Raw genomic sequence first — 24,863 nt, 5'->3', positions numbered from 1 at the left:
AAAAAATACTGATAACCCTATGCCGGAAGGTGAAAGTGACACCGCCATAGCTGAAAATTTTGCCGATCACTTCCTGGATAAAATTAACAAAATTCGAGATGCCCTTGCAAGTTTTGAACAATTCACACCCGATTACAAGGAAGTGCCATGTTTCGGTATGTTCGAGGAGCTAACCCAAGATGAAGTGAAAAAGATCATCAATCATCTTCAAACAAAATCATGCGAACTAGATGCATTGCCAACAAGAGTACTAAAATCATTTTTAAACGAGTTACTACCGTTCGTGACAAAATTGGTTAATCTCTCTCTGAGTCAAGGAGTTTTTCCTTCAAAATTTAAACAGGCAATAGTAAGACCACTTCTTAAGAAAATTGGACTAGACCTGAGTTATGCCAACTATAGACCAGTGAGCAACTTATCATTTCTATCGAAAGTGATTGAAAAGGCTGCTCTGTTTAGTCTCAATATACACGTAAATGAAAACAATCTCCTTCCAAAAAATCAGTCAGCCTACAGACAATTCCATTCTTGTGAATCTGCTTAACTTAGACTAGTCAATGATATACTCGAAGGTATGGAAGAACAAGAGGTTACAGCACTTATCGCCATTGATTTGAGTGCTGCCTTTGATACAGTCGATCATGATATTTTACTAGATGTGTTGCAAAAACAATACGGTGCATGTGGCACGGCACTAAACTGGATAGACTCGTATCTTCGTCCAAGAAGCTGTCGCATAAGTGTTAATTCAGCTTTATTGGCGGCACGTTTTTTGGAGTGTAGTGTCCCCCAGGGTAGTTGTCTTGGTCCATGGCTCTACCTGACGTACGCTGGAACACTGTTTGATGTCGTTCCTCCCTCCATCACAGTCTACGGTTTTGCAGACGACTACACCGCAAACAAGCGATTCAAACCTACATCTTCTTCTGTTAAAAGAACTGCCATTCAAGAACTTGAAAGTTGTGCACTCGTTATTAACAACTGGATGAACGAGAATAAACTGAAAATGAACGCATCAAAAACGGAATTCATTATGTAGTAGACCCCAATTAAATAAATGTCAATCTAAAGAAATAGATATTGCTGGTGACACTGTTAAAGCAGAAAAATGCATACGGTATTTGGGTGCATATATAGACGAAACACTAAATTTTAAAGAACACATCAAAATTAAGTGCCGTACAGCCATGTACAACTACCTTAAAATCAAAAACATAAGGAAATACTTAACAAAAGAAGCAACAGAAATACTCGTTTTGTCTTTGGTAATATCCCATCTAGATTATTGTAATCTCATCTTGTATGGAACAGCTCAATGCGAAATAAACAAAATGCAACGTATCCAAAACATGTGTGCCAAATTGGTACTAGGCCGACAAAAATATGACAGTTCAAAAGATGCCTTGTATGAACTACACTGGCTACCAGAAAAGGCTAGGATAACATTAAAATTACTGAACTTCATGTATAATTGTTCTGTTGGTAACGCACCAAAATACCTTACAGAACTTTTAAAAGAAAAAGTACCAGCACGTAACCTACGATCTACCGTCTTGCATGACGGATGTTATGATGTGAAACGCACAAAGAGAAAAACTTTCATGGACAGGAGTTTCGGAGTTGTTGGTCCGAAACTGTGGAATGACCTTCCATCAAGCATCGGGACTTCCGCATCAATAAACATTTTCAAAAGGAATTTGAAAACATTTCTCTTCAGAGACTTTTACAACCTATTTTAATGGGAATACCTGTGATTTAAAAAAATAATCGAGACTCAGTTGTACGGGCTTATTGTTCACTAGGACTCATAGGACCAAGCAATTGAAGAATTGTGCGGGCTTCTTTGCTCGAAAAGGATATTTATTGTACAAGTGACTGGTAACCAAGAATCATTAGGGCTTCTTTGCTCAATGATTGAATAACATCAACCAGCTGCCTTTTAGTCATGCTTAGGCCTTCTAGTTGTGTCTTATAGTCACACTGTAATTTTAACCTTCAAGTTGTGTCTTGTAGTCACACTTGGTCAGTCTATTTGTGACTTGTAGTCACGATAGTTCAAATAAGGTTAAAACCCAAAAGAAGTGTCCTTAAGTATGACAGGTGACCGGTAGCTGTGGGATCCGACAGCCAGAGAGCAGAAATATCCTTTTACGTATCCTTTTAGTTAATGAAAAACAGTGTCTTTATGTTGCCAAATATTTGCTTATATTATCATTATTATTATTGTCTTAACTCTAGTTATATCAATTTATTACATAATATTTTACTTTTACTGTGTTTTAATAGTGTAGCCGGTATTGTTTTATTGCTTAAGTTCCTTATAGCATTCTTATTTATATCACACATTTTAAGATCATTAATCCTTTAACTAATGCTGCATAATATTATCAATACCTCTTATCTTTTATCAATTTTATGTACATATATATGTTTTGTACAACGCCATTGAATATAATTATATAAATAGGCGTTTCATCAAATTAGCAAGTTTTCTTCATACAGTTACCATCGTGTCATCTGTCAAAACCATGTAGGTCAGTAACCATATGGAAGAAATTTACACAGTTTAATCTCGGAAACGAGACTTGCTTTAGACATCGAAAAAACGATATCTATTTGCATAAGATCGAGTTGCTAAAATACACAGACGACAAAAATATAAATAATGTTGCCCATCTGAATAAAATCAAATGTTGGTTTATTTTTTAAATGATTACTTTCACTTCGTCCCGATTTTCAGAAAATGACTTGTGTTCATGTGCATCTAAATTTAAATTTACAAATTGCTTCTGGTGATGAACTGCATGTTCAGTGGGAATACCGCAGTCCCGATTTGACTGCTATTTAAGTTGTTGGGCGTTGCAGACAAATATGAACTGTATACGACACTTAATTGTGTGCAGTCAGTATACAATAAATAATTGTGTCAATAATGAAGGAACTAAAACAGCGTAATGGTAACGATACAGCGTGTTTGAAATATATTTTATTAAGAGGAAATGTCAATGCCAAGAAATTCGTGAGATACCCCGGTAATTTAGTTGAAATTCACAACAAAATTTTTATTGGAAATTAAAATTAAGGATCTTTATTGATACATTCCTAAAGTATCAAAGATATTGATACATTCCTAAAGTATCAAAGATATTGCTTTCATACTTGCAACACTTACTAACTATCATAAGGGGACTGTGCAGGCAAAGTTATGTAACTCTGACTAGCGTTTTGACGGAATTATGGGCCCTTTATACTTAGAAAATTGAAAATTTGGTTAAGTTTTGTGTTTTGGTCCACTTTACCCCTAAAGTATCATAGATATTGGTTTCATACTTGGAACACTCGCAAACTATCATAAGGGGACAGAAAAGGACAAGTTGCATAACTCTGGTTTTCATATTTATGGATTTTTGGCCCTTTTGACTTAGTAACTTTAAATATACATGGTTAAATTTTGTGTTTAGATCCACTTTACTTCTAAAGTATCAAGGCTATTGCTCTCAAACTTCAAATACTTTCATGCTATCATGAGGGTACTGTACGTGGCAAGTTGAATTTTACCTTGACGTTTGAATGACCTTGACTCTCAAGGTCAAATTATTAAATTTTGCTAAAATTGCCATAACTTCTTTATTTATGATTAGATTTGATTGATACTTTGACAAAACAACTCTTACCTGACAAACCACAATAGACTTCACCCAAACCATCCCCCAGGCCCCCCCCCCCCCCGAATCCCCCCCCACATATATAGACGAAACACTAAATTTTAAAGAACACATCAAAATTAAGTGCCGTACAGCCATGTACAACTACCTTAAAATCAAAAACATAAGGAAATACTTAACAAAAGAAGCAACAGAAATACTCGTTTTGTCTTTGGTAATATCCCATCTAGATTATTGTAATCTCATCTTGTATGGAACAGCTCAATGCGAAATAAACAAAATGCAACGTATCCAAAACATGTGTGCCAAATTGGTACTAGGCCGACAAAAATATGACAGTTCAAAAGATGCCTTGTATGAACTACACTGGCTACCAGAAAAGGCTAGGATAACATTAAAATTACTGAACTTCATGTATAATTGTTCTGTTGGTAACGCACCAAAATACCTTACAGAACTTTTAAAAGAAAAAGTACCAGCACGTAACCTACGATCTACCGTCTTGCATGACGGATGTTATGATGTGAAACGCACAAAGAGAAAAACTTTCATGGACAGGAGTTTCGGAGTTGTTGGTCCGAAACTGTGGAATGACCTTCCATCAAGCATCGGGACTTCCGCATCAATAAACATTTTCAAAAGGAATTTGAAAACATTTCTCTTCAGAGACTTTTACAACCTATTTTAATGGGAATACCTGTGATTTAAAAAAATAATCGAGACTCAGTTGTACGGGCTTATTGTTCACTAGGACTCATAGGACCAAGCAATTGAAGAATTGTGCGGGCTTCTTTGCTCGAAAAGGATATTTATTGTACAAGTGACTGGTAACCAAGAATCATTAGGGCTTCTTTGCTCAATGATTGAATAACATCAACCAGCTGCCTTTTAGTCATGCTTAGGCCTTCTAGTTGTGTCTTATAGTCACACTGTAATTTTAACCTTCAAGTTGTGTCTTGTAGTCACACTTGGTCAGTCTATTTGTGACTTGTAGTCACGATAGTTCAAATAAGGTTAAAACCCAAAAGAAGTGTCCTTAAGTATGACAGGTGACCGGTAGCTGTGGGATCCGACAGCCAGAGAGCAGAAATATCCTTTTACGTATCCTTTTAGTTAATGAAAAACAGTGTCTTTATGTTGCCAAATATTTGCTTATATTATCATTATTATTATTGTCTTAACTCTAGTTATATCAATTTATTACATAATATTTTACTTTTACTGTGTTTTAATAGTGTAGCCGGTATTGTTTTATTGCTTAAGTTCCTTATAGCATTCTTATTTATATCACACATTTTAAGATCATTAATCCTTTAACTAATGCTGCATAATATTATCAATACCTCTTATCTTTTATCAATTTTATGTACATATATATGTTTTGTACAACGCCATTGAATATAATTATATAAATAGGCGTTTCATCAAATTAGCAAGTTTTCTTCATACAGTTACCATCGTGTCATCTGTCAAAACCATGTAGGTCAGTAACCATATGGAAGAAATTTACACAGTTTAATCTCGGAAACGAGACTTGCTTTAGACATCGAAAAAACGATATCTATTTGCATAAGATCGAGTTGCTAAAATACACAGACGACAAAAATATAAATAATGTTGCCCATCTGAATAAAATCAAATGTTGGTTTATTTTTTAAATGATTACTTTCACTTCGTCCCGATTTTCAGAAAATGACTTGTGTTCATGTGCATCTAAATTTAAATTTACAAATTGCTTCTGGTGATGAACTGCATGTTCAGTGGGAATACCGCAGTCCCGATTTGACTGCTATTTAAGTTGTTGGGCGTTGCAGACAAATATGAACTGTATACGACACTTAATTGTGTGCAGTCAGTATACAATAAATAATTGTGTCAATAATGAAGGAACTAAAACAGCGTAATGGTAACGATACAGCGTGTTTGAAATATATTTTATTAAGAGGAAATGTCAATGCCAAGAAATTCGTGAGATACCCCGGTAATTTAGTTGAAATTCACAACAAAAATTTTATTGGAAATTAAAATTAAGGATCTCAATGGTGCACCCGCTATGAAATGTTTATTCACAAATGAATACACTCATGCCAATTTAAGCGCGCTTTTTCAGAACGAAGAAATTCATTTAATTCACGTGCACTATGTATATGTGGCTAGAATTTCTAGCCGAAAATAGCTGTACACGACGAGTGCAAACCATGTCAGTTACGCATGTTGTGATACAACTGTCCTGATTGGGCGCTTATTTCATCAAATCTTTAAATAGAAGCATATGCAGAAATTGAGCACTTTAATCATCAATATTAACCAGAATTTGCTTTTAAAAATGGAAATCGGGCATATGCGGGATTATCAAGTAATGGATAAAGACGGGAGAAGTAGCATGTACATGTATGCGATTAAGACAGTTGAAACGTATGTATCGGGGAATCGAGAAACCCGGGAAAATACGATTATTACAATCAGTTATGAGTTCTCTATGGCTTCAAACTGTAAATTGCCTTATCAAACAAGCAATTATCACTCCTCCAGGTGCAGTATCCTACAGCTAGGTGCGAACATGGGTTTGTTTTATATGCGACATTTAAGAAGACAGAAAAAACTATCATGGTGTGAAATACATGTTAAAATTTGAAAACAACAACGCTAACAATCCCATATTGTTCTACAGACAAATTAATTTTATTTTTCGGGGAGGGGATGTGATACTACTCCAGCAGCTGGAGTTTCACTTCTTTATATTGTAATCAGTTTCTATCCAAGGTAAATTATAGATAATAAGAGTGTTCGCGGAGTGTCACATCACCAACAATTTCCTCGGCATCATGCCAAGGTGTCGTTCGATGAACAGACGTGGCAACCAGATGGTCGATGCCGAGTCAACTCCGTGAGCACTTGATGTCGTCAAACTCCGCAGATCGCGGAATTTGTTGGTTTTGCGTGTACTGTACCTTGTTGATAAAAAAAGAATTTCCGTCAATAAAATGCAATTACTTTACCCCTTAGCAGCCGAGAAAAGGGGGCGCTATTATTTTGATCACTCCTTCATTTTATTTTACGATAGGGGCGCGTTTATTAGGGCGGGAGCGTTTATTAGGATAAAGAATGTATACACCTTCTTAGAAAGGCCCCGAACTGTTGTTTGTCAATGGGGTGCCAATAAACGGCTTCAATTGATTGGCGAATAATAATTAAGTTTCTGTGATCACAGTATGAACAGCCACTAAAATGTGTGAGTTACTCAAATTGAACAATGCAATATACACATTCTAAGAAAGGGCCCGAACGGTTGTTTGTCAATTAGGTGCCAATTAAGGGCTTCAATTGACTGGCGAATAATAATTTAGTTTATCATTTATAAACATACATTATACCGTTATTTTAAAATTTCAAATAAAAATAACATTCTATGACCTGATGTTTTTCCTTATATTTGTTCTTGAATATTTGGTGTACTTTGCATGCCTAAGTGATATGTTTCTTTATATTAACGTACATGCTATCGTTACTTTAAAATTTAAAATAAAAATAAAATTCTACGACATGATGTTTTTCCTTCTTTTTGTGCCCGATAACAGTATTGGTCATAGTATTAGCCAACAACGATACAATTATTCGATAGCACCGTTAATAAACAGCCTCGTATACAGCAAACGGATATCATTTAAAAAACAATGGAAGTTAACAACGAACAAGTTTCACTCTTTTCTGATATATTTCGCCTAAATACGCCTTTTCAAAGTTTGTTTTTACAATAAGGCTACATTTTCTTTCTATTTCTCAACACAACAATTGTATGTTCAATAGTATTTCTGTGTAAATTTATATTTAATATCCCTACTGGATAGGAAACTGAGTAATAGAAGTTAAATCAATCCAGCCGTTTTATGCGAATATTCGAATATTCGATTGAATGGATTTCCCAGGGACTCAATGGTTTTAAATCTATGGGTCCCAGAGAACAAGTATGAACAAGTACAATGAAACTGCATAGGTAAATTGATCATGACTCGCAGATGACCCCTATTGATTTTCAGGTCACTAGGTCAAAGGTCAAGATCACGGTGAATCAAACCAGTTAAATGGTTTCTGGATGATAACTCAAGATAACTTACGCCTAGGATCGTGAAACTTCATAGGTACATTGATCATGACTCGCAGATGACCCCAATTGGTTTTCAGGTCACTTGGTCAAAGGTCAAGGTCACGGTGACTCGAACCAGTAAAATGGTTTCCAGATGATAACTCGAGAATCTATGAGCAGAAGAAAAACATAGTGGATCAGGGTATTTCAACATTTTAATGACATCACATGGCTGTCGCAATTAAACAGGAAACTTTAAAAGGCAACTCAGCAGTTTTATTACTAGATTATTTTCAAGACTTAAACAGGCAATTAAACAGGAAACTTTAAAAGGATACCCAACAGTTTTATGACTAGATCACTTCATTATCCATACATCATGTAAATAGTAATTTAAGACTAGTCCATATTGAAAGCTCAGCAGACAACAATTGTAAATTTAAGTGAAGAAATGGCTTCAAATGGTGCAAATTTCAAAATGGAGAAAATGTCTTTACAAAGCAGGCTTCTTCAGGGAATACAACCTTCTATCTTTCTGTACTTTCCAGAACTTAACTGCTTCTGTTAAGTCAAGTTCACCATTTTGAAATTTGACCATCGTCAGTTTATGCTGGGTTTCTTTAGATAGCCTACACCTTGCTTGGTGAGGATTCTGTTTTGAGCAGAACATTTTTAGCGCCTCCATTGTACATCACATTCACGCATGTGTTGTCACACTTAATTGTGCGACAAACAATAACCCCACTAGACCATTATAATAGATGAGCAATTCACGTCAATACTGACATATCTCAATGACTGTAGCCATTCAGATGCAGCGTAATTAACATAAAAAAGTTTCCACTTTAAAACAAAGCACTACCAGTTTTTAGCTCATCTTTTTTTTGAGAAAAAAAAAAGAGCTATTGTCATTACCTTGGCGTCAGTGTCCGGTTAAGTTTTGCGTTTATGTCCACTTTTCTCATAAAGTATCAATGCTATTGCATTCAAACTTGGTACACTTACTTACTAACATGAGGGGACTGAGCAGGCAAAGTTAGATAACTCTGGTGTGCATTTTGACAGAATTATGTGCCCTTTTTATACTTAGAAGATTGACAATTTGGTGTTTATGTCCATTTTATTCCTTAAGTATTAAAGCTATTGCTTTCATACTTGCAACACTTACTAACTATCATAAGGGGACTGTGCAGGCAAAGTTATGTAACTCTAACTGGCATTTTGACAAAATTATGTACCCTTTTTATACTTAGAAAATTGAAAATTTGGTAAAGTTTTGTGTTTAGGTCCACTTTATTCCTAAAGTATCAAAGATATTGCTTTCATACTTGCAACACTTACTAACTATCATAAGGGGACTGTGCAGGCAAAGTTATGTAACTCTGACTAGCGTTTTGACGGAATTATGGGCCCTTTATACTTAGAAAATTGAAAATTTGGTTAAGTTTTGTGTTTTGGTCCACTTTACCCCTAAAGTATCATAGATATTGGTTTCATACTTGGAACACTCGCAAACTATCATAAGGGGACAGAAAAGGACAAGTTGCATAACTCTGGTTTTCATATTTATGGATTTTTGGCCCTTTTGACTTAGTAACTTTAAATATACATGGTTAAATTTTGTGTTTAGATCCACTTTACTTCTAAAGTATCAAGGCTATTGCTCTCAAACTTCAAATACTTTCATGCTATCATGAGGGTACTGTACGTGGCAAGTTGAATTTTACCTTGACGTTTGAATGACCTTGACTCTCAAGGTCAAATTATTAAATTTTGCTAAAATTGCCATAACTTCTTTATTTATGATTAGATTTGATTGATACTTTGACAAAACAACTCTTACCTGACAAACCACAATAGACTTCACCCAAACCATCCCCCAGGCCCCCCCCCCCCCGAATCCCCCCCCACATTTTTTTTTTAAAGATCATCTAATCAATGACCACCACACCTTCACACTATACCCCCCAACCCAACCCCCCCCCCCCAAAAAAAAAAAAAAAAGAAATTAAAAGCTCAGGCTATCCCTGAGGAAGAATTACATGATTTCTTATTTTCGCATGTTTTACATGTGAAATGCACAAGGATTGTTAATTTGTTGCTAGAGAAAAACAAAATTGTCAGAAAAATATAGTGCTATGCAACCCATGCTCCGTATCATAATGACGCTTCCTATTGTTAAATACAAAATTAAGCTTTCCAATGACCAGGATTATTGATTGCGCAATAGTAAAATGGCGTCCATTTTTGGTCGAGTTGCAAGTTTTTTGGTCTTAACTTCTTTCTTTCTCTGTTCTCGAAATATTTTTCAGTATTCAGTATAATTTATACATTTTTATGCCCGCCTTGGTAGAAGAGGGGGTATATTGTTTTGCTCATGTCAGTCGGTCGGTCCGTCCACCAGATGGTTTCCGGATGATAACTCAAGAACGCTTACGCCAAGGATCATGAAACTGCATAGGTAAATTGATCATGACTCGCAGATGACCCCTATTGATTTTAAGGTCACTAGGTCAAAGGTCAAGATCACGGTGAATCAAACCAGTTAAATGGTTTCTGGATGATAACTCAAGAACACTTACGCCTAGGATCGTGAAACTTCATAGGTACATTGATCATGACTCGCAGATGACCCCTATTGGTTTTCAGGTCACTAGGTCAAAGGTCAAGGTAACGGTGACTCGAACCAGTAAAATGGTTTCCAGATGATAACTCAAGAACGCTTATGCCTAGGATCATGAAACTTCATAGGTACATTGATCATTTCAGGTTGTTTTTTTTTACCTGAGCTCCTGGGTTTTGACGCTTAAAAATTACAGAAGACCCTTGTTTGACTCGTGAGAAAATTATGTCATGCGTCACATTTGACCCGGGGGAATATACCGACTTGTGTCAACGAGATCAAAAGTTGTTAAGACAAGCGACAATTGGCTTGGGGCTGAGTATCCCTTTTGGTCGACACTAACCGTTATCGCCCGCAGCGCCCTCACACTACTTTGGGGGAAGGGGTCCACAGCCCTTAGGAGGGGGAATTTTTTTGTAAATGGGGGAATTTTATTAAAAAAAACATCAACCGTGTTTAACTGTTATAACATATATTTCTATATATGTTACTGTCTATAGGGCAGAAAGGTGGAGTCAATCTAATGACTATATAACAGTAATCTAATTTAAATGTGTGTTGGTAGGTAGGCTTTTTTTCTTGCCACAACACTCAATGAGAATGTCATTATTTTCAGGTATCAGCAGTGTGAAATGCATGACGACATAGTACTAACTTTCAGATATAGTTCTTAATAAGAAGATGTTTGATCCATATTGTCTTTCACTGTAAATTATTGTACAAATAAATATTCTTTGAAAACTAAAGACTGCATTTTAAATAAAGCATTTATTGACTTGAATAAATGTAAATGAAATAAAGCATTAACAAATATAACAGTTCTGAAAGATTCAGACGCTTTCCGCAGTTGCGTAAATTTTGGACATACAATTCAGACGCGGACTTTGTAACAGAAAAAGCTTTTGTCTTTATCTGTAAATTACTGTACAAATAAATATTCTTTGAAAACTGAAGACTGCATTTTGAATAAAGCATGTATTGATTAGATTGAATGTCAATGAAACAAAACATTAACAAAAATAACAATTCTGAACGATTCAAACGCTTTCCGCAGTTACGTAAATTTCGGACATTAAATTCGGATGCGGATTTTATAAAAAAAATAATTTTTGAGTCGCCGGTTAAAAAACAGGATCGGTCGGGTAACTGGAAACAAGACTTCTTTTCTGTTAGGACTATATTGGACAAAGCTATATAACGGACCGTGATATATTGGAGTCAATTTTCAACTGTAAATTGGCTATTTTTTTAAGGATTTTTTTTTTTGAGAAATCTAGCAATGACCAATGAAAATACTGCTTGTTTGATGACGCGTAATAAATGTTCAATTATTTATCATAGTGTTTGTTTTCAGCTGTTTGCGGTAAAGACATGTATTAAACCCACCGAAACAGAATGAATTCACCCGCGTCAGTTTTAATAATATCCAATATAAAATAATAACACTTATATCCACAAAACACTGTAAAGCATATTTTGAGAAATACTTCCACAAAATGTCAGAATGTATTTCCAAAGCTGAATACACCAAACCCTGTTTTACTTCATATTTGCTCCGTCACATTGCACGCTTTGCATCAGAGTTGCTTAAAATAATCATTGAACCGGTAACTGACCTCGTGGCAAAGTTATGCTGCATGTGCTAATTAATTATAACATAGTCGTCATAATTGACAATTTGAGACGGTATAGAAAAACGGTGTGTTTGTCGCACGTCTTCAGTGAAGATGGCACATGAAATAAATAAACAAGGATTTGAGCCGTCCAGGGTCGTAATTGACATGACGCCGCATGTCATTCAAATCCTTATCTAAGAATTGATATACAAATCAGCGATCGATTAATCGGGCGCGCGAGTTAGCAACGAACTATCCGCCATTTCCTAGACAAGCTATGTCTAGGTTCACTTTTATTTCAACAAGTTTCTTTTGTTTTCCTCTTTAAAAAAACGTAGATTAAAATGGTAAAACGTTGTCAATGGGGATTATGTAACTCGAAAATCGAATCCTGTCAGATTAGTTGGTGGCATTGAATTTATATCGTTTTCAAAGCTGAACAGAGATCTTGAGAAGTGTAAGAGATGGATTAATGCAAGCGGTTGACAGAACGTCAACACTGTCAAAGACAATTACAATATCTTATTATCGAATCTACTAGCAGATTTAAATAGTTTATGTTATCGATCTGATCATGACATAATAGTTCATGTTTTTATAAGTTTTGTCAGTAACTAGGTGATAAATATAAGCAAGGTTCATCTGCATTACTTTAAGAGAAGTAAAACCCAGCATGAAGCCTAATTCATGCCGTTTTATTACTCTGATAGTAATGCACTTTATTGTCATTATACATGTTATTTGAAGGTGACACGTGATATCTTATCTTAATAACGGTATCTACACATGTGCAGACATGTGTCACCAATGAACGCTTTTAATCCACACTTGGAGATCGAATGCCTAGTTCTCATTTTTTCAAACGAGTTTCGTTTATTTTGTTTAAAAAAAACGGAAATTCAAAAAAAGGCAAAACGGTGTAAATAGGGATTATGTAACTCTGACATTCGGTAACCAGAAAGATTTCCAACGCGGAAATGTGGTCTTGACAAGAGCGAATGGAAGTTTCTAATGTGTAGAATTACCGAGATCCCCCTTGTAGAACATTTATTTATTTAAAAAACTGGAAATGTCATATAAGCAATAACTAAGAATTATTAAGTATGAATTATATCACGTGTGCATGTAAAATAATAGAGAATATTGGTACCCACTTTGCGTTACTTAACGAAATCCTCGTTATTAATCGAGTTTTTGTATGTGTCAGAAACAATTGAAAACCATTTTATGTTACTATTTTAATAAATTCGTTTCGATAAATGCCATTGTATAAGAGTTATTATTACTGATATAACCAATAAATGCGGTTACTTGGGGGAAGTCGGTACCTGCGCGTGCGTCTGATACTGGTAGCTTTATTAAGTAGCCTGACTGAGTTTTCCTTCATTCAACGCTAATTTATATCAGACAATGACCAAACTGATTGTGTTGGTATCCAGACAAGCGCTCCTACGGACAATCGCTCCTACGCTAAATTTGACAGGGCGGACAGTCGCTCCTGCGATGTTTTGACAGGGCGGACAGTCGCTCCTACGATGTTTTGACAGGGCGGACAGTCGCTCCTACATTATTTTTTCCAACCCGGACAATCGCTCGTACATTTTTTTGTCAACCCGGACAGTCGCTCCTACATTATTTTGACTCCACGGCAAAATGTAGTATGCGCCGATCAAAGGCTATCACCTATAATTAACCGACAATTAAAATTACCGACTTGTTAAAAGTAAGCAGATTCAACATGGAACATTCGATCCTGCATTACATTTATTGGAATAGGTGCCATTTTGCGAATGGAATAAACATGAAAACCGCATAGATGAAATGTTGTTCTTTATTTCATTTGTATTTATGGTATGACATTTACATGGCATTTATAATCATATATACCCACAAAATACGCAAACGAAAGCGCATACAAACGAAAGAAAACACATGTGTACATTTATACACACAGGAATGGTTTCCTAACTCAAGAACACTTAAGCATAGAATCATGAAACTTCATAGGTACATTGATCATGACTTGCAGGTGACCCCTATTGATTTTCAGGTCACTGGGTCAAAGGTCAAGGTCACTGTGACTCTACACAGAAAAATGGTTTCCGGATGATAACTCAAGAACGCTTATGCCAAGGATCATGAAACTTCATAGGTACATTGATCATGACTCCCAGATGACCCCTATTGATTTTCAGGTCACTAGATCAAAGGTCAAGGTCATGGTGACTCGAACCAGTAAAATGGTTTCCGGATGATAAGTCAAGAACGCTTACGCCTAGGATCATGAAACTTCATAGGTACATTTATCATGACTTGCAGATGACCCCTTTTGATTTTCAGGTCACTAGGTCAAAGGTCAAGGTCACGGTGACTGCAACCAGTAAAATGGTTTCCGGATAATAACTCGAGAATGCTTATGCCTAGGATCATGAAACTTCATAGGTACATTGATCATGACTCGCAGATGACCCCTATTGACTTTCAGGTCACTAGGTCAAAGGTCAAGGTCACAGTGACTTAACACAGTAAAATGGTTTCAAGTTGATAACTCAAGAACGTTTACGCCTAGGATCATGAAACTTCATTTGTTTGATTGAATAACAATATTGATTAAATTCAAAGTGATATTATGCGCATCTAACAGTATATGCTATGTTTATAGGTGTCTATTGCAACTGTTGTTTATTTTTGGTGTTTTTACTTCATATACACTTATGTTTGTTAATGCAGCATCATTATACTAAAACAATATCCCAGAAAGAGAAAAATAATGCACTTGAATATCAACCGTACTTTCGTTTTGACAACTGACAACAGAAATGATTCGATGTAAGATGTGAATCTAAATTTAGATTTAGTGCAGATTCTTTCATACAAAACAAAGACACAATTTTTTTTACGTGTTATCAAACTAATTTAAGTTTGGATTGATTAACGTTATCTGCTAATTGGTTTAATAACCAAAGGATATTGACTAGAAATTTTAATTAGTCTTTTTTGCTTTTATTCAGAGCATCAAAAACATAAATTCTAAGCAAAAATGCCATCAATTATCTGTTTTACCTGAGCACATTTTATAGTCTGAAAATAACTTCATTTACACATTTAAAAATATTCCAAGAAAAATAACACATTAACCCTTTCAGGGCTGGAACCGAGTTTTAAAGGCCTTTGCAAACAGTTTGGATCGAGATGAGAGATCTAAACTGTTTGCTATTTTGATAGTATTCTTTGAAAATGCTAATTTTAGAAATTCAGCAGAAGACATTTTGCAGACGGCAGATTTTCCAGCATGCAAAGGGTTTAGTCAGTATGTTAAGCCACACATCTTGCCCTTCAGCCCAAAAACAGAAGTGTTCATTTTGTCATTCTTTGTAGTGAAGCTTGTTTGTTTACCGATCTTACATCTATCTATCAATATTAAAATACTTAACAGATCCCTCACAGTTGTGTAGTATATATGGTGTCTGCATAGCGATTGGGAGGTCAAGAGTTCCATCCCCACAGTGGGAGTGTTTCTTTAAATTTCCCCCATAGACTTAAGTACTGGTTCTAGTCACAGAAAATTGACTCTAGTGCATTTCAAATAAGCCTCTATGCAATTGAGCTAAAATAAATAGGTTTAAACTAACAAAACCGTATTTCATCAAAAACAATATTATATGTTTGTTGTCTAAAACATAGTTGTACTCACTTTTAACTGTACTAAAATCTTTTTTTATAAATCTTTCCCACTGGGAAGCAAAGTGAAAATAGCTTGTGCGACCAGCATTAAATAGTAACAGCCTGCGAATAACTCGCAGTTTGTTCAGGTTCATTGTGTTAGGGTTGGAAATTAAGCCTTTAAAACTTTTGAAACCATTAAGAAAAGTCTATTATTTTGTTTGACTACAAACAAGTCAAAATGCGTGTCTGAGTGGTAAAGGGTTTACTAGTATTGAAACATCATTTCGTGAAGTCAACGTCCTAATAGTGGAACAGTGACACCTTGATTGCTGCACTTATTGGCCAGTGATAGGATGTTGGTTAAGTGATTGCCACTTGTCAACGTAAAATTAGGACCAAAGTGTTCACACTCTTGTCACAAAGTGGTGTGGTGTTTGTACTAGATTGTGATCTAATAATTATTAATTAGACAATAGTTGACAGGAATACTCCACTGGCAGTCTAATTCAAATGAGTGTATCTAAACTGTACTGTTCTTCATAAGCATTTAGTTTAATGATTATTTATAGATGATAAAAGTACAGTTAAGCTTCATATATATGTAGACAATTGTAAACACTGTATCACAGAACAGCAGATCGCAAGACTTGTTGTAAAATAAGCATAAAATCATTGCGACATGATAACCGTTAAACTTAACCATGTGAAACTAGTCTATTCTTGAAATCCACTTGTTTTTATCCTGTGAATAATTATCATAAGATAAAATTGATTTAATTTTGTTGTTCGTAAAGGAAAAATTACATGTATGAAATTTATTTCATGGTGTGAAGATTTTGAAGGCACTTGTTTTTTAGCTCGGCTGTTTTCAGAGAAAACCCAAGGTATTGTCAAAGCCAGCTCGTCGTTTCCGCTGTCACGCCGTCGTTGTCCGCTAAAACCTGAACATTTTGTTAAGGTTTTGAACATTGCTTCTAAAATAAAAGTGCTTCCACCTACAACATTGAAACTTCATATGTAGCTGCACCTTGATGAGTTTTACACACCACACCCATTTTTGGGTCACTAGGTCAAAGATCAAGGTCACTGTGACCTCTAAAAAAAAATAAAAAAAATTGACAAACTTTCATTTATTCAAAACTGCACCCGCAGCCGAGTATTGGCACCCGTTATGCGGTGCTCTTGTTAATATTTAGATCACTGCAAATTCAAAACAGATATATAAACAAAACCCAATAATATATTTCAATACAGATATTGAAGATAGGTAAAACTTATGTTTGCAAGTATTAACATATATATAATAGTTTTTTAAATTTTATTTCAGTTCACACTTGTCTCTTGAGTTTTGGAGACATTTGAGGCGTCAGGATGTCTGCTTTGAGCAAAACGGACCCCACATCATACTCGAACCCTACAGAATGCTTGGTGGAGCACATACATCTGGACCTCAAGATCAACTTTGACAGACACACCCTGTCAGGATCTGCAGTCCTTTCTATAAAAAAGATCAATCCAGAAACTGACCTGGTAAGTGTTAAGTATTTTGGTTAACCCATTAATGCCTAGTGGACTCTCCATTATCCTTCTAAATTGGATCAATTTATTTCCAAAATTAGGGATGTCTAGCATATTTATTTCTATATTGAGAATATTTCTTACAGAAATTCCTTTAAGCAAATAGCGCAGACCCAGATGAGACGCCGCATCATGTGGCGTCTCATCTGGGTCTACGCTGTTTGCCAAGGCCTTTTTTCTAGACGCTAGGCTTAATTGATTTAAGACGGATGGTGGGCATCCAAAGAATATTATCTTTCAATAAATTGTTCCTTAAAATAGAAGACAAAATCCTTTTGTTTGAATTTGTTAACGGTCACCTTACCTGATTGTTTGTTTAAACTTTAAAAGAAACTGGTTATTGTTATAATATTTTTCTTACCAAGTTGGTGTGACCTTGGAAATAGAGAAAACAAAACTGTTAAACAAAAAATACCTTGTTTATTCCTTATTGCATGTTAAGCAAATGAACAGTTGTTTTTAACCAGGTTTTCCGAAGGAAAAAACTGGTTATTAGATTGGCGAATGCGGGCGGGCTGGCTGGCTGGCTGGCGGGCTGGCGGAATAAGCTTGTCCGGGCCATAACTATGTCGTTCATTGTCAGATTTTAAAATCATTTGGCACATTTGTTCACCATCATTGGACGGTGTGTTGCGCGAAATAATTACGTCGATATCTCCAAGGTCAAGGTCACACTTTGAGTTCAAAGGTCAAAAATGGCCATAAACGAGCTTGTCCGAGCCATAACTATGTCGTTCATCGTCAGATTTTACAATCATTTGGCACATTTGTTCACCATCATTGGACGGTGTGTCGCGCGAAATAATTACGTCGATATCTCCAAGGTCAGCTTACACTTTGAGTTCAAAGGTCAAAAATGGCCATAAATGAGCTTGTCCTGGCCATAACTATGTCATTCATTGTGAGATTTTAAAATCATTTGGCACATTTGTTCACCATCATGGGACGGTGTGTCCCACAAAAGAATCACGTCAATATCTCCAATGTCAAGGTCGCCACGACTAAAAATAGATTTAAAAAAAAAAAAAAACTTACAAAGGGGGTTAATTTTTTTTGGTCATTTCAAAAGTTCAGTTTGAGTTTTCTCCCTTTATCAGATTTTTTTTTCACAATGAAAACCTGGTTTTGTGACAATTTTGTCCCTTGTTTAAATAAATAAAATACATTACAATTGGACAATTGTGAATTCATTATTGTCCCCTACCGGTGAAACCGGAGGGGACTTACGGTCTGCGCTCTGTGTGTCCGTCAGTCAGTCAGTCTGTCACACTTTTGTTGATCCTGCAATAACTTTAAAAGTTCTTTTTTTCATGAAACTTGAAACATGGATAGATGGCAATATGGAGATTATGCAGATCATTTCATTTTGTTCCTTCATCAAAAATTCTGGTTGCTATGGCAACAAATCTATAAATAAATCAATAAAAAAATTCCCAGTTTTCTCAGAGCACGACACAATTGATAAAGCCAAATAACTGTTTAGTCTAGGACTTTGAGTAAGGCAATTAAGCGCAGTGGTTTCAATTTGCTTTTTAAATTTTGGCAAACATAAATAAAAAATTTAATAAGATTTTCACACTTGTGTGTTGAAAGTCATGAGGGACATAAAGCCAAAGTAAAGTGGAGCAGGTTGCATCACCCTGCTAGCTTTTAATCTTGCCCTATGTATATTATAATAGTATCAATTTGATAATAATACCGGCTGATATAAGCTCTGGAAAAGGTAGCTTTTTGCATGGGTGGAAAGTCAGGCTTTTTCCGCTCCATTTTGGGAAAACGCCACACTGGAATTTTGGGAATTTTGCGTCGTGAAAACCCCCATTTTGGGAAAAAAATTAATCGCAAAATTTGCTCAATTGGGAAAGATTATCGCATGTACATAGTGTTTCTTATATTTCAAAGAAGCCGTTTACTGGTAAATAACGACTTTTTTGATAACTTATTATTAAAATTTTAACAAAATATTATGAACATGTGTGATAAGTGCACGTTTTTTAATCTGAATTTGGGGAAAAGGCCTGGTCTTTTTTTAGGTGAAAAAAATTGCGCGAAGCGCCGGATTTTGAGGAAAATAAGGAAAGTCTTAAATAATCATTAACATATTTTATTGTTTTTAAAAACAAATTCAATGCAACAGATAATTAAATTATGCAATACTTTCTACACCGGATCAGGTTAACTTACATATTTAAAGGTTAAAAAAAAAAAAAAATGTTTTTTTTTTTTTGGAATTGGGAATTTTTTTTTTCAATTGGGAAAAAAACAACCAGATTTGCATTGGGAATGGGGCCGAATTTCGGACCGTGGCATAGGGCGGAAAAAGCCTGAAAGTAATGTCCCTGATTAGCCTGTGCAATTCGCGCATGCTAACAGGGACAACTCTTAAAACTTTTCAGTCAATGCGGAAAGTTTCATCTTTGATTAGCCCGTGTTGGACAACATTTTCCTCACGTGTTTTAAGCTCGGTTTTTCCTAGAGCGGGCCCAATTATTTTAGCAGCGATAATCAGGCATTGTGTTTTGTTTCAGATTCTAGACACTAGGGACCTTACTATATTTTCAATAAAGAACAATGAGTCAAAGGAGCCACTCGAGTATACACTGAATGAACCAGACGGTTGTTTTGGGTCAAAACTCACTATACAGCTTCCAGAATTAGAATTTTTCAGGTAATTAATTTACAAAGTCTCTTCTAAGAGTCTTGATGGATAATATTAATTCAGATGATTTTCTACGTCAAATTGGTAAATAATGGTGACGTGATAAAATGGTAGTTTGTATTACTTGTTTTGTTCGTCTCTTAATCCACTTTCACTTGTTTAGATACTATTAAGAAATTAATAAATAACAGCAAGTTTATGTATGTTGATGGAAAATAGAACATGAAGTGAGTTAACTATTGAATTTAAATGGTCAATTTTTAGCGAGGCTGTTTTTGGAGAAAATACGAGGTATTGTCATAGTCTGCTCGTCGTCCGCCGTCATGCGTCGTGCTAAAACCTGTACACTGGCTCTAAAATCAAAGTGCTTCCACTTACAACTTTGAAACTTCATATGTAGATGAAACTTGATGAGTTCTACACGCCACACCCATTTTGGGTCAGTAGGTCAAAGGTCAAGGTCACTGACCTCTAAAAAAAAAAAATTCTTACAAGCTTTCGCAGCCGAGCGTGGCACCAGTTATGCGGTGCTTGTTTAAGTCTTATTACCCAGTATACATGTGAGCCTTGCTCTGGCATAATGTGTGTAAAGTGTTGTCCCAGATTAGCCTGTGCAGTATTAGCTGGCTGTGTGTAAAGTGTTGTCCCAGATTAGCCTGTGCAGTATTAGCTTGCTATGTGTAAAGTGTTGTCCCAGATTTGCCTGTGCAGTATTAGCTTGCTATGTGTAAAGTGTTGTCCCAGATTAGCCTGGGCAGTATTAGCTTGCTATGTGTAAAGTGTTGTCCCAGATTAGCCTGTGCAGTATTAGCTGGCTATGTGTAAAGTGTTGTCCCAGATTAGCCTGTGCAGTATTAGCTTGCTATGTGTAAAGTGTTGTCCCAGATTTGCCTGTGCAGTATTAGCTGACTATGTTTAAAGTGTTGTCCCAGATTTGCCTGTGCAGTATTAGCTGGCTATGTGTAAAGTGTTGTCCCAGATTAGCCTGTGCAGTATTAGATGGCTATGTGTAAAGTGTTGTCCCAGATTAGCCTGTGCAGTATTAGCTTGCTATGTGTAAAGTGTTGTCCCAGATTTGCCTGTGCAGTTTTAGCTGACTATGTGTAAAGTGTTGTCCCAGATTAGCCTGTGCAGTATTAGCTGGCTATGTGGAAAGTGTTGTCCCAGATTAGCCTGTGCAGTATTAGCTTGCTATGTGTAAAGTGTTGTCCCAGATTTGCCTGTGCAGTATTAGCTGACTATGTGTAAAGTGTTGTCCCAGATTTGCCTGTGCAGTATTAGCTGGCTATGTGTAAAGTGTTGTCCCAGATTAGCCTGTGCAGTATTAGCTGGCTATGTGTAAAGTGTTGTCCCAGATTAGCCTGTGCAGTATTAGCTGGCTATGTGGAAAGTGTTGTCCCAGATTAGCCTGTGCAGTATTAGCTGGCTATGTGGAAAGTGTTGTCCCAGATTAGCCTGTGCAGTATTAGCTTGCTATGTGTAAAGTGTTGTCCCAGATTTGCCTGTGCAGTATTAGCTGACTATGTGTAAAGTGTTGTCCCAGATTTGCCTGTGCAGTATTAGCTGGCTATGTGTAAAGTGTTGTCCCAGATTAGCCTGTGCAGTATTAGCTGGCTATGTGTAAAGTGTTGTCCCAGATTAGCCTGTGCAGTATTAGCTGGCTATGTGGAAAGTGTTGTCCCAGATTAGCCTGTGCAGTATTAGCTTGCTATGTGTAAAGTGTTGTCCCAGATTTGCCTGTGCAGTATTAGCTGACTATGTGTAAAGTGTTGTCCCAGATTAGCCTGTGCAGTATTAGCTGACTATGTGTAAAGTGTTGTCCCAGATTAGCCTGTGCAGTATTAGCTTGCTATGTGTAAAGTTTTGTCCCAGATTTGCCTGTGCAGTATTAGCTGACTATGTGTAAAGTGTTGTCCCAGATTAGCCTGTGCAGTATTAGCTGGCTATGTGGAAAGTGTTGTCCCAGATTAGCCTGTGCAGTATTAGCTTGCTATGTGTAAAGTGTTGTCCCAGATTTGCCTGTGCAGTATTAGCTGACTATGTGTAAAGTGTTGTCCCAGATTTGCCTGTGCAGTATTAGCTTGCTATGTGTAAAGTGTTGTCCCATATTTGCCTGTGCAGTATTAGCTGACTATGTGTAAAGTGTTGTCCCAGATTAGCCTGTGCAGTATTAGCTGGCTATGTGGAAAGTGTTGTCCCAGATTAGCCTGTGCAGTATTAGCTTGCTATGTGTAAAGTGTTGTCCCAGATTTGCCTGTGCAGTATTAGCTGACTATGTGTAAAGTGTTGTCCCAGATTTGCCTGTGCAGTATTAGCTTGCTATGTGTAAAGTGTTGTCCCATATTTGCCTGTGCAGTATTAGCTGACTATGTGTAAAGTGTTGTCCCAGATTAGCCTGTGCAGTATTAGCTGGCTATGTGGAAAGTGTTGTCCCAGATTAGCCTGTGCAGTATTAGCTTGCTATGTGTAAAGTGTTGTCCCAGATTTGCCTGTGCAGTATTAGCTGACTATGTGTAAAGTGTTGTCCCAGATTTGCCTGTGCAGTATTAGCTGACTATGTGTAAAGTGTTGTCCCAGATTAGCCTGTGCAGTATTAGCTTGCTATGTGTAAAGTGTTGTCCCAGATTTGCCTGTGCAGTATTAGCTGACTATGTGTAAAGTGTTGTCCCAGATTAGCCTGTGCAGTATTAGCTGGCTATGTGGAAAGTGTTGTCCCAGATTAGCCTGTGCAGTATTAGCTTGCTATGTGTAAAGTGTTGTCCCAGATTTGCCTGTGCAGTATTAGCTGACTATGTGTAAAGTGTTGTCCCAGATTTGCCTGTGCAGTATTAGCTGACTATGTGTAAAGTGTTGTCCCAGATTAGCCTTGGCAGTATTAGCTGGCTATGTGTAAAGTGTTGTCCCAGATTTGCCTTGGCAGTATTAGCTGGCTATGTGTAAAGTGTTGTCCCAGATTAGCCTGTGCAGTATTAGCTGGCTATGTGTAAAGTGTTGTCCCAGATTAGCCTGTGCAGTATTAGCTGACTATGTGTTAAGTGTTGTCCCAGATTTGCCTTGGCAGTATTAGCTGACTATGTGTAAAGTGTTGTCCCAAATAAGCCTTGGCAGTATTAGCTGGCTAATCAGGGTTGACACTTTCAGTTTATGTGAAATAATTCATTGAGGAAGTCTTTTAAAGAAAAATCCTGTAAAGGCAGAGTTTTTTGTCCCTGCATGAGCTTCATAGGCTAATCTGGGATAACTATAAAGAACAAGCATTTAGCCACATTGTTCCAGAATAGGGCTCATATATTTTATTCAGCGACACAAAAATGGTAATGTGTATTTGTCCCTGGTGGGAAGCTTGACAACTTCTGAAGTGAGATTGATTGAAACTGATGCTTTTGCACACCTGAATGGATACAATCAATAGTAATTAACCTACATTTCAGCATGGAGGTGCTTATTGAGTATGAAACAAAGGAGAACTGCACTGCCTTACAATGGCTTCCTGCAAGACTCACGAAAGGAAAGCGACACCCCTATCTCTACAGCCAATGTCAGGTAGGCCAGTGATCATCAAAAATGGGGAACAGTTTGTAGATACATGCTACCTGTAACATTTTCATCTTGTCCCAAATCATAACTTGCTCTGAGAAAACTGGATTTAATGCATGTGCGAAGTGTCGTCACAGATTAGCCTGTGAAGTCTGCAGGGTTGGCACCAATCGACCGCCCCCGGTTTCAACTGGCGGTTTTTACCGTTTAAAACCGCCCCGATCAATACTCCCGAAGTGGTCATTACTGGTCAATACTGGTCGATTGAACTTTACCCCCAATTTTAATTTATATTCCATGCCTAATTAAAAAATATTGATAATATAAATTTAACAGACATGTTGCCAATAATGTCTTAAGCTATTAATACCCACTATTTTATACCTGTTCATGCAATTTGTAGGCCAATCTCTCAAAATTTTGCAAATAAGTCAAAGTTGGTCAATTGGATTTTTCTGGTTGATTAAACTTTTTTCAATTCTAATGAATTATGATGCTCAGATAATTATGTGCTTGATTCAACAAGAACCTGTCAATTACTGTGTATGAGTTGTTCCTCATACCCCACTGTCCCCACAGTCTTCTAACAGTCTTCTCACCTATACGGGTTGGGGCACCCAAAACTGATAATAGGGCCTTAAATGGCACCTTTTTGACACAATCCTTACTTGTCATGTATTCTTGCATTGATTTCTTTAAATACTTTTTAAACAAAATAGTGAAAAAAACTTTAATTTTGATTGATATAAGAATATTAAAACATAATAAGAAATAATTATTAAAAGAAAAAAATAATTGAAAAGAAGAGTAGACCCACAATTGGAAAACATTATTTGTTGGCAAAATCAAGAACTTTGGTCGTTTATTCATTTGAATACCAATTGAACTTTTAATATGAAAGGGAAAAAACCCCTCTTAATACAGAAAGGAAACAAGTTAGAAGTAACTATTAAATTAATAGCAAGTACAATGTAATCTTCTTTTGTGTGAGTGATACTAAATAGCCTAAGGGCAGATTTGCTTAATTGCCAATATCAGAGACATAACACTGCATGCATTTTATTACCAACTAAGAGGCCAGATTTATAACCCTAGAATACACAAGAGTTCTGTTTGTCCATCTGCTTATCAAATAGATATATCAATAGATAAGTGAAATGCTATGGTACCTACAATAGTAATAATACTTTAGAAACAGATGTGATACACTGAGATAAAGATATTGCCTTAGTCCTTATGTATTTGAGGCTGTTTCCATAAATAATTAAGAAGTAACTTTTTACAGCTTTAAAGATTTTTTTGTACAATAAATCACTCAGAAAAAAGTTTATCAATTACAGAATAATTATTGATTTAATATAAAATGGCTCCTTTGTAATGTTTAAATGCTACAATTTTCAATCGACCAGTATTGACCGGTTTTAACCGGGTATTG

General features: G+C 36.2%; 1 protein-coding gene across 3 annotated transcripts in view; it reads left to right on the top strand.

The window, feature by feature from the left end:
- The window catches only part of LOC127844988 (leukotriene A-4 hydrolase-like), a 98,381-nt gene that overhangs the window by 5,616 nt on the left and 67,902 nt on the right, over positions 1-24,863 (top strand). For all 3 annotated transcript variants that reach the window (XM_052375595.1, XM_052375592.1, XM_052375593.1), the window contains exons 2-4: positions 16,982-17,184; positions 19,761-19,900; positions 23,323-23,434. In XM_052375595.1, the coding sequence (XP_052231555.1) occupies positions 17,026-17,184; positions 19,761-19,900; positions 23,323-23,434 (411 nt within the window). In that variant the 5' untranslated portion in view covers positions 16,982-17,025. The remainder of the gene's footprint in view (positions 1-16,981; positions 17,185-19,760; positions 19,901-23,322; positions 23,435-24,863) is intronic.

The sequence above is a fragment of the Dreissena polymorpha genome, chromosome 9, assembly GCF_020536995.1.
Source record: "Dreissena polymorpha isolate Duluth1 chromosome 9, UMN_Dpol_1.0, whole genome shotgun sequence".
NCBI classification, from domain to species: Eukaryota; Metazoa; Mollusca; class Bivalvia; order Myida; family Dreissenidae; genus Dreissena; species Dreissena polymorpha.
The sequence above is the reverse complement of the archived record's forward strand: the minus strand, read 5'-3'. Positions and strand labels throughout refer to the sequence as shown.